Below are 10728 nucleotides of genomic sequence, written 5' to 3' on the forward strand. Positions count from 1 at the left end.
ACCTAGGTTGGGTATTTTCTGTGGAAAATGAAGAATAAGTAGTTAAACCAACTTTCTATGCACAGTTAAAGCTAAGAAACAGTAGTCCATGTATAATCCCCAGAACTTTCAGGTTTGTGTGCTGTTTCACTCATTTAGACATAAGCATAAACAAAAATAGCTGCTGTTGCTACTGTAAAAATGTTGCAACTGAATGATGGTGGGTACTCCAGCAAATGGCAGCATCTAAAGACAACAGTTAATATATGTGGAGGAAGCGAAATGTGTGTGTGTTTGGGGAGAAACAGTACATGTTGTAGAAGAGGCAAGAGATGTTTTCTGTTGTTTGGTTGGGTTCGAGGGGGGGGGTGTTTTGTTTTAAGGATTTTTGTGAAACCTCATTGGTTGCTAAACCTGGAGAGGTTTTAGGATTGAGATTTATTAAAGAAACTAACCTGCCAGTGGCAGATGAGTTGTCATTAAAAGCATTTTAGGGAAAACCCTTGAAATACATTTGTAGGATTGTAGTAACTGTTGAAATTGGAAATACACAGCATTTTTTTTAGATAAAGCAGTGTTACACCCGTCAAAAATTGTGAAGTTCTTCATCTGTGGATGGAGTTCATTGCTTATGTCTTCGATCTGGAAAGTCTTGTGTGCTTGAAAGATTTTCTTTTATCTGCTGGCATTAGTTTGTCTGACAAGATATCCACTTGAGGTGTAGGAAATGCGGTGTAACTCAAGTAGGTTTTGTGAAAGAGCGGTTAACTGAGTCATACGGTAGTGGAGAATAAGCCAAGCCGACTAAAGACCTAGTGCGAAGATCAGAAAAGGAGAGATAAAGTAGCACATTTTAAACTGGCTACATTTAGAGTAGAATAGATCTCAGGGTGCTGTAAAGCTTGTTAATGTTAATTTACTGGGACATTCTCCATCAAAATAACATTTTGTCTTCATGTCTTAAATTGATGGGATGTGTTGAAAGAACTTCAGTGAAGAAAATATTTCTCTTACTGTACACTTTATGACATGTTTGTGCCCTGCCAATTGTATATTATATGGAGCAAATTAAATAGATAAAGTCAGAAGGGACAATTCCTTGGTCTGCTCAAAAGAACAAACCACTGCTGCCTTCTTTTAATTGATTGATAGTGTCATACATTAAAAGATTTGCCAAAGTGAAGGTAGCAAATCTTAGCAGCTAAGTAATCTGAGTTTGTAACTGGACTAGAAATTAAGAAGGCTTAAATGCATTCAAATCTCTTTAGCTGTGTAGAATGTTCTGTGGTTCTGGCATCAGGTAGACTTTCAAAAGCTGTTCTACAAATACATCTGTTATGAGTGTGCCATCTGGAGACTTCAGGTGTTTTTAAGACCTGCTTCAAATGTGAAATGTAGAGTGAAGTCAGGCTCTTAGTGGGAGAGGTGCCTATAGAGCAGAGTGGGGTTTGTGGGAGCAAAGTTGGGAAATTTGATAAGGAGACAAGTTTTGTTTGTGTTGGGTTTTTTTTTGTTCACATACTTTCACTGTGCCCTCAGTGTTTGTTTCTCAGACTTTTTAAAAACAGTAATAATAAACCCCCTTCTTCCAAAAAACATCTGCACTGAACAACCTGTATTTTAGGATTGACTGCTGGTCTTGAATAGCTTTCTGAAGCCATGTCTTGGTTGTCAGCAGTTTTAAGAAGCAAGCATCAGAAGCAAAGGAAAGAGGCTCTCCTGTGTTCTCACTGTTGTCCATATCTGATACCCAGGCATCATCAAGAAGCAGCCTGACTTGAAAGCAACAAAGCAAAGAGTATGGGGATGGGCTAGGACTGGAGCAAACACATGAACTAAATGTTGATGAGAGGGTGGCACCTGGATAGAGACTGCATTTCTTACCCACTGTATGGCTCCTTAACCTTTTTTAATTTTTTAATGGTTTATTGTTATTTGTATCATGTCACTGATACTCTGTGAAATTCTCCACCTAGTGCTTTTCAGATTTCATGAAACCTGCTGATACCCCTGAGCATGGATCATAGATTGTCAGTGGCAGAATCCATTCAGGGTATGAGCAATTTTACAACCTTTATGTGCAAGATTGAAGGCCTAAATAAGCTCTGTAGCTTTGTGTTGACTGTCAGCTTTGCTCTTGAGCTGGTGCAGTTGCCCCGAGGAAACTGGGAAGAGGGAGCATTGTAAAAGGACAGATTGTTTACATCTGTGTTCATTGACAGATGATGTCTATGCTCGGTCATGTTTCCAGCTTTTGATATGGTCCAACTTGTTTCTAAGTAACAGATTATGACAATTTTACTTAATCACTTTTACGTGTTTCCGTGCTTAATTGTACAAACTCATGAGTTTGTCTCGTGCTTTTGTGCTCTCACAAATAGATTTTGACCATAATAACAGCTTTTGATTACACAAGACATGGCAGATTTAGGTCATATGCTCAAGAGCTTTATTTTTATTTGCAGTATTCACATAAACAGCTTGCTTACATGGCATATACGAATTGTAAGACTACAAAAAAATTTCACAAATGAAAATTTAGTAAATGGGAATTTCAACTGAAATTCTCTCTGAAAATGCCCTTGGAAATCCAATCTGCTACCAGTGGATAATTACTAGATCACAATCTTTTAACAAATTTGCTTGTAGAACAGCAGATGTTCAGCTGTACCGAGTACAGTTTACTTAAATATCCTGTTAAGAAAAGATCTGTTCTTCCAGTATCCTACCAGTGATTTGCTAGTTGTTCACCTTAATACATGGAAATATAATTACATATTTTGTGTAGAATAGAATGTTATACTTCTAGAGACACAGCATGTCTTAATATAAAGGTAGTTATCTTATTACCTGAGTGCAAAATACAGCTTTTAATAAGCCTTTGTTTTTATTACAGCAATGTTGTCTTACTTGTAGAGACGTCATGACACACAGCAGCATCATGGTGGATGTAGGAAAGTGGCCAATATTTACCTTACTGTCACCTCAAGAAATAGCATCTATTCGGAAAGCGTGTGTATTTGGTACATCAGCCAACGAAGCTATATACATAACGCACAACGATGAGGTAAGGCTGTAATAATGTGGAACATGTACTCTACAATTAGTTGTTTTCAGAGTCCACTGAATACTTGTACATTAGTAGCTTCTGAAAAGCATTGTGTGAAATTTGTATATTTCAAAACATGTTGGATATAACTTGTAATTTTTTTTTTTAGTCTTGTATGGGGACAATATAGATGGAGTACTTAGAAAACTTACAAATGACAAAGGCCAGGATGGATTACATGTACTTTTGAAGACAGTCAGAATTCAAAAGAAGTTGTGGTAGCTTGAAATTAAGTGCAAGCACTCCAGGTATGAAGATACAAAATGAGGTTATGGCTTGCTAAGTAACAATACAGCAGAAGATTATCTACAGATTTTAATTCTTTGGAAACTCAGTGCAAGATAGCATTGTGCTGCTAAAAGAAAACAGGCCAGCTGTTTTGGGATGTGTTAATGGGCGGGTTTCTTGTGAGACTGGGTAAAGTAGGATTTTTTTTTCTTTTTCCTTAAGTCCTATCAAAGCTGCCTGTAGGATGAGCTTCCCAACCGCAGCTACTCTTTACAAGCTGCTTTTAAAAGCAGGTGGTGTTTTCCACTTTCAGAGTTTAATACTTTTTATAGTGCAGTTCGTGCAAATGAGAAGCCTAGCTTCCAGGCCTGCATGGATCTGAAGAATTCAGACCTGTCAGTTAACTTCCAAAGCGTCCCCATGCTGGCTCTTGAGCTTATTAACTGCCACAAGGGAAGTCTCCAGCCCTTGAGAGTCTATGGCAAAACTCTGTCCTGGCTTTATGAGGACCTGGATGTTACTACATCTGTGTGTACCTGAGTATAAATCACTTGACATGAGTATTCCTCTGTTTTTCAGGTATTTGTTTTTGGACTGAATTGCAGTAATTGTTTGGGAACTGGAGATAATCAGAGCACAATAGTACCAAAGAAATTAGAAACCTTATGTGGAAAGAAGATTTCTAGTCTCAGTTATGGAAGTGGACCCCATGTTGTACTTTGCACTGAAGGTAGAAAATTAACATTTAGTGTAGAAACATAAGTTACAGATTTTAAGTTCCACTTGTATTTAACAATAATGAATTAAGGTGTAATTGTTAATGGGGTGATGTACACTGAGGGGTTCTCATTGGTCTTAAGTGGAACTAAATGTATTCTGTAGCAGGTAAAGTAAGTTTCTGTTACATTTCCATTATGTTGCAACTGTAGAGTTTTACTCTATCCTTTGTGAGGTGCTCAGTCTTACCTGTGCACTTTCATGTATTTCCACAATAAATCTAGAGGTTATACTGTCATATATGTATATAAAGTAGTTGTATACAAAGTAAATAATTTTTTTAGTATACAGATGATTCTTGTAATAGTTTGATTATTTGTTAATGTCCTTTCATGTTGGCATTTTCTGATTTCTTAGAATTCTATCTTTCTTAACTTCCTTGGAATTTTTGGTGTTTTTTATCACAAACTTAAATGTTTTTGCAGATGGTGAAGTGTATGCTTGGGGACATAATGGTTACAGCCAGCTTGGGAATGGCACGACCAATCAGGGTATTACTCCTATTCAAGTTTGCACAAATCTGTTAATAAAGAAAGTGGTGGAAGTAGCCTGTGGCTCTCATCATTCCATGGCGCTGTCTTTTGATGGTGATGTAAGTTGAAACTTGTTCAGACCTCTTAATCTCCTTCTTGAAGTGAATAGTGCAGGTGACCTTGCAGTCTGAAGTTCTCTCTTTCTCTACAGTGTAGTTACAACATAACTTTTTCTCCTACTGCCTCAAACTGGGGTTTCCTTTTCTTCAGAGCAGACTTGAAGACAACTCAAAAAACACCCCCACTCACAAACCCCAACCAAAAAACCCCAACCCAACCGCATAAACACGGGAATAAAAGGCTAATAAACTTTGGTGTCTTTGATTTGTCCCCTGTCTCACAGGGATGAGACCAGAAAGCTGTGCCACTTACAGGTGAAAGAATGGTTTGTAAGGTGCAAAATGTAACCTTGTTAATTGCTTGAAATTCTGTTATTTAAAAGTATAATGAGTTGTTTACATTCCCTCCTTAGAGTTTAGTCTGTTCCTTGTAGTCTTCATGATTTCCACGCTGGTACTGTGAAATAATACTCGTCTGCACACCTCTGAATACCTTTGTGGTAGCTAATGAAAGAGCACTTGGTTTATATCCAAGTCTACTTTATGCTGTTTGTTTACAGGGCTTAAGGCTGTGTGTCAGGGGAAATGTGTGCAATTAGTTTCCAGTTAGTCAGATTTGACCAGTGTGTGTGTATCTGATTTGAGTTGCACGTCACTGTATGGAGGAAAGCCCGGGTTCAGCTCTGCTTTAACAAAAGAAGAGTTCTCATTTTAAAACCTTCCTAACAATGAAAATGGAAACCACAATCCTGTCCATCCTGGTAATCTGAGCATGAAGTTGTGGTTCAGTATTGAATCAAAGTGCAACAGGAATGCAAAGTAGCAAAGCAGTATTTTGAGGGTAGGAAAGAGATACTGTGTTCATTTGAGTGGTGTGTGTTGTATCTCTGAAAGGAGAGCCTACGCTTAGCAACAATCTTCGTGTTGCCATATTTGACTTGGTTAAACTCTAAAATTTGGTTTGCATGTGGGAAGGCAAGGGTGTTAATGTATTAGTTAAACTAGTGGTGCCAGCTGCTGTGTGGTAGCTGCCTGTGATGGTCATGCTGTCTCTTGTAATAAATGTAACATGCCTGAAATCTCAATGGAAGAAGGGAGGTTTCTTTGTATTTACCATGGAGTTGATATTTGCAACTCACTTGCCATTGTGGCCAGTTAATGTACTATAAATCTGTCCCTAGCATACCTTGCAGTGGCTTAGTCCATTTGTTCTCTGAGGTACCAGAATTGACTGTGAAATGTGAGAGCAAAGAGAGCAGTGAAATGTGTTAAGCAAATTTTTATTTACAGAAAGATTTGACTGCAAAAACCTTGAGTTTCAGAGATGCATTGAAGTTGGAAGTATTTGTGGAAATACATGGCATAGTTGATTTGCATGGTTGGTTCAGTGCAATTTTAATGCAGTGCAAATTTTAAAAAGGTATCTTAATGATAGATGTAAAGGACTGCAGACATGCTTGCTTCTGAGAGAGGAAACATTAGCTCTTTGGCCTTTTGATCTACCTTCTGAGATGCTCTTCCTTAATTTTTTCCTGTGTTATTGAAATTAAGCTATTTTACAGATCATCTTCAATTATTCAGTAGGAATCAAAGATCCAGCAAATGCAAGTAGCAAAAAGCAAAGGACTAATGCTTTCTTTTGTTCATCTTGTTATGCTGGTGAGAGGTTTTTATTGGGGTTTTTTTGTGGTGGGGGAGGTGTTTGTTTCTAACGACTGACTTTTGGTTTGGTGTCGCAGGAAAAAGGATGTGCAGACTTCACGTTAGGGTATCTGTCAGTGTGCTTTTACTGGCTAGTGTGTCTGTGGCTGGGTATATCCAAGAGGACAGACATTTTAACTGAGTGAAGCACCAGAGAATGAATTATTAGAAATAGTTTTATGCCAAGCTATGGGTGTGTATGCATGTAGTAAAAATTGAAGTAACTGAAAATACAAAGATCTCCTTTCACAGCTCTTAAAAGATATGAGTGGCCAGCAATAACCTAGTTTAGAATTCTATGAAGAAAACTAAATAGCTGTAAACCGGAGGGTTAAGTTTGTCTGGGAAACATAACATTCTGGCTTGTGTTCCTTTTTCCAACACCACAAAAGTATAAAGACAGTCCACTCACTATGCTCTTTGTCTTATAGTCTGACTAATATTTATTATGGAAGTATGTTTCTTTTGTTTCCTTTTGTAGTCAGATGCTCTGTTTCTGTAGCAAGAAGCTGAAAAAAGTTTGTATTTACTAGGTCAATCCTATTGCTGTTTATAATTTTCAGCTGTTGAAAATTAATTTTAAGCATTTTAGCTCATTAAATAGGGTGTTTTACCCAATCTGATGCTGACTACAGTAAGATTATAATTTATTACTGTCATTACTATTATTAAGGCTTAAGCTGCAGTTTTTTGTTTGTTTGTTTTTATGGACAGCTTTACGCTTGGGGCTATAATAACTGTGGTCAAGTTGGATCAGGATCTACAGCAAACCAGCCAACTCCTCGTAGAGTTTCTAACTGTTTACAGGGTAAAATGGTAGTTGGCATTGCCTGTGGTCAGACCTCCTCCATGGCTGTAGTAAACAATGGTGAGGTAAGCATCGCTACGTTCTCACATCCTTTCTCTGTTACCCAAACTGAAGAGGTTAATGTCTGAACATGGAGAAATGCTGACATGGGGTGCTCAAGTCAACAAAGTTGTATTGATAGAGTTGTACAGAGTTACAACGATAACTTCTCTGAGACTAGTTTAAGGAAAACTCTACAATTAACTGGAGATGATGTGTTTACACTAAACATTCCTCCTTATGGCAGAGACTGTACTGGAACATAATTCTTACTGAGTCTGCAACTGCAAAAATTGGAACAGTTGGATTAAGCATGTCTGTCTTATTTCAATAGATTGTAATATTCAACATATTACTTCATTAGATTTTTTGAAAGCATGGACAATTAAATAGTTCCTCTTTCTGCAAGAATACACTGACTGATCCTGGTTCTTAAACACGTTGCTAAATTGCCAGCAACAAAACCCAAACAAGCTTTTGAATATTGCCCTAGTATTGTGCAACTGTTCCATTTCACAGAAGTTTATGGTGCTATTTTGCTTCTTGTGCTTAATACTAAGTCTTCTAAGACTACTAAGTCTTATTCTATACTTCTGCAGGGGAGTGGTTTAATTTTATTTTCCTTTTGCAATCAGGTTTATGGCTGGGGTTACAACGGCAATGGTCAGCTGGGTCTTGGAAACAACGGCAATCAGCTAACGCCGTGCAGAGTGGCAGCGTTACATGGCGTGTGTATACTCCAGGTATGTCTCACTTGGAAATGAGAATACATTTGTGTTTCTAGCATCTGCTAAAACTGCATCTTTGGAATCTTATACCTGCTTCTAGATTTTGCAGTTCAAATACTGAATTTTTTTAGCTCCTATAAGTTATGTTAGGCTTATAAAAAGTGCAAGTAAGCTTTAAAATACTTGCTTTTGTAAATATACTGAATCATTTAAAATTAGCTAGTGCAACTATAAGTAAATTATGCAATGGATACAAATTGTATCTTTGTTACAAAGCTGAGTGAATGAAATGCACTAGCAAAGACAAGAAATGAAGGAGAACAAGATACTCACACTAGATTCTACTTTAATATTGTAATTAGTGCTTCAGAAGTGAGAGGAGAGGAAAGAAGAGTCATGGGTGTGGGTTTGGTTGTTTGGTGGTTGGGTTTTTTTTGCTTTGGGGAGTTTTTTTGGTTGTTTTTTTTTTTCCCCAGCTAAAGAATAAAACTAAAAATTGGGATTTCCTGGGTTTTTAGTAAGGTTCTGTGGAGTTTTGTGTGACAACTTGAGTTCAACGTGTGTTGACTGTTGAACTGCAGCTCTCATAGTTTGTATAGTATTCAAAATATCAAATTATGAAAGTGCTTCAGGATTGCAAGATGTGATGCTGAAGTTCACTGTTCTTTGTGTGAAGAGCCTGCAACTGAAAGCAAGTAATGGCTAGGGAGACTTGGCAAGAGCGCAGTAAATTATTTAGGAATAACCAATAAACACTAAATTAATGAAGTTGGGACTTTTCCAGTACCTACAGTTAATGTATTTTGTGTTAGCTTTAAGTACTGAGAAAGAAGACGTTGTAGTGCTATAAATGAAGAGTGCCTGAGATGTTTAACCTCAGCTAGACTAAGGTGATGTGTGCAATGATAATTTTGTTTGTGTCTCTGTTTTGTTAGTAGTAACGCTTCTACATTTACTTGCAGATTGCCTGTGGCTATGCGCACACACTAGCACTAACCGATGAGGGTTTGCTCTATGCCTGGGGAGCTAACACTTACGGGCAGCTGGGAACTGGCAATAAAAGTAACCAGCTAAGCCCGGTGCAGATCATGATGGAAAAAGAAAGGTAATCTTGCTGAAGCTGTTTCTGGATGGATAAGTCTGAGCATGTATTACGCAGTCTCTAGCACTGGAAGCATATGTGTGTAGGGCTTGGTGGATTGTTTTTCTATTGCTGATGTTAAAAGCATAGGAAAGGATGGTAACTTACTGTTTGCTATAGACTGAGTGCTTTTTGCTGTCTCTAATGATTATTGAGAGTAAACATGCTTTGTATGTACCTGTTACAGAAAGATAATGATTGACTAAGTGTTAGGCTATTCTGAATATGGTTCCTTTGTTTAAAAATTTGGAGCTATGAGACTGATAAGACAAACTTTTAAGCTGTATTGAGGCCTACATTTAAAAAAGGGGGAGGGAAGGAAGTGCCACCTTTGTAACAAGTGACGTGTGAGGAAAAAACAATTTTCTGAAAGGCTGACAATAGCCAGCCACGAAAACAGAACTCGATTTGCAAGATTACTAGAGCTAAGGGCAGATAATACCACTTTTATCAGTGGTGCCAGTTAGTAGTTTCTTGGTTTCCTAAACTCATAAAAGAATAAACCTAATCCTTGCCCACCCTCTTTCAGCACCCTTGCCATCCTCCTATTTGGGATGGCTCTTCTGCTGTTCACCTACAAACGTGGACCTCAATCCCATTCTCTCGACCATGTGTGTACCTATGGATTAATGTACCTCTGCTTGAAAACCTCTTAGGCTATAAATCCCTAACCTGTAAATCTCTTAACTTGTAATATCCTCTTAACTAGGAAACACTTGTGATTGGTTTTTCTCCTCCATTTCTGAACTGTCTTTCTGGGAAGTCATTCCTGTTTTTTCCTGTTTCTCACACTTAGTATTAAATTAAAAGCTGCACAGTACTGAGATTGCTTAAGAGCTTAAAAATGGGTGGAGGGAAAGAAGAAAGGAACCATAGCAATAAAAAACTACTGAGATGAGGCTGGCTTGTCTGTGAAGGAACTGACACTAGTGAAGCAAAATGAAATATTTTTTAAAAAGGCATTGGAAGATGAATGTGTATGTTTACAAATAGATCAGCTTTGTTTCCTTAGCAATTTATTTCTTGAGTGAACTAAGAGGAACTGTTGCATTTAGAACTGTATGTGATCTCAAGCATGGGATTATAATAAAACTGGCATTTATTCAATGACTAAAGGAGGGAGAAAATATCATAGAACTTCTGCTTGGAATCTAAGGGAGAAATAAGTCACTTGAACTTACTCATCTTGCTTGACTTGGCTCCCTTGGAAACAGTGCTATTAGTGGTGAGCTGTCATTTCCCATGAAGCATATTACTGCTGCTTCTCCTGGTCTTTTCACTTATATAACTCTTGTCATTCATCTGTACTGTGGTGACAGTTCCTTAGGAGGCGGCATTTGATGCTGTCTTGAAGAATATTGCACATATCGCTTGTAAGGAACTGATAGACTTTATTTTGTTAGTTTGGAGGAACAGTTATGAAGGTCAACCTTCTGAATTTTGATGTTAAACGTATGCTTAACATGTTATCCTGTATGTGTACTGTAAGTATACTGTACATGTACTATACATGTGTTATAATATATGTTCTATTATGCTTCTTAAGTATAGTTACTCTAAAAATAAGAATTTGTTCTGCTAAAGAAAGAAAGTTTAGGGAAGGAAGCAGTTTAGGTGGATAGCTAT

General features: G+C 37.6%; 1 protein-coding gene across 1 annotated transcript; it reads left to right on the forward strand.

The window, feature by feature from the left end:
• The first annotated feature begins 2902 nt into the window (after nucleotides 1-2902).
• On the forward strand, nucleotides 2903-9569 carry LOC104518929 (RCC1 and BTB domain-containing protein 1). Its single transcript, XM_010175111.2, has 7 exons — nucleotides 2903-3046; nucleotides 3896-4046; nucleotides 4519-4685; nucleotides 7101-7259; nucleotides 7869-7976; nucleotides 8924-9066; nucleotides 9518-9569. The coding sequence occupies exons 1-7, from the start codon at nucleotides 2903-2905 to the stop codon at nucleotides 9567-9569; spliced, it is 924 nt and encodes a 307-aa protein (XP_010173413.2).
• Nucleotides 9570-10728: the final 1159 nt, after the last annotated feature.

The sequence above is a fragment of the Antrostomus carolinensis genome, unplaced genomic scaffold, assembly GCF_000700745.2.
Source record: "Antrostomus carolinensis isolate BGI_N321 unplaced genomic scaffold, ASM70074v2 scaffold43459, whole genome shotgun sequence".
NCBI lineage: Eukaryota > Metazoa > Chordata > Aves > Caprimulgiformes > Caprimulgidae > Antrostomus > Antrostomus carolinensis.

What these genes read in the sequence shown, in the direction of transcription:
- LOC104518929 (XM_010175111.2), top strand. Translation starts at nt 2,903, where the DNA reads ATGACACACAGCAGCATCATGGTGGATGTAGGAAAGTGGCCAATATTT. An exon ending in ACATAACGCACAACGATGAG is followed by an intron (nt 3,047 to 3,895) that starts GTAAGGCTGTAA and finishes TCTGTTTTTCAG; the next exon opens with GTATTTGTTTTTGGACTGAA. An exon ending in ATCATGATGGAAAAAGAAAG is followed by an intron (nt 9,067 to 9,517) that starts GTAATCTTGCTG and finishes TCGATTTGCAAG; the next exon opens with ATTACTAGAGCTAAGGGCAG.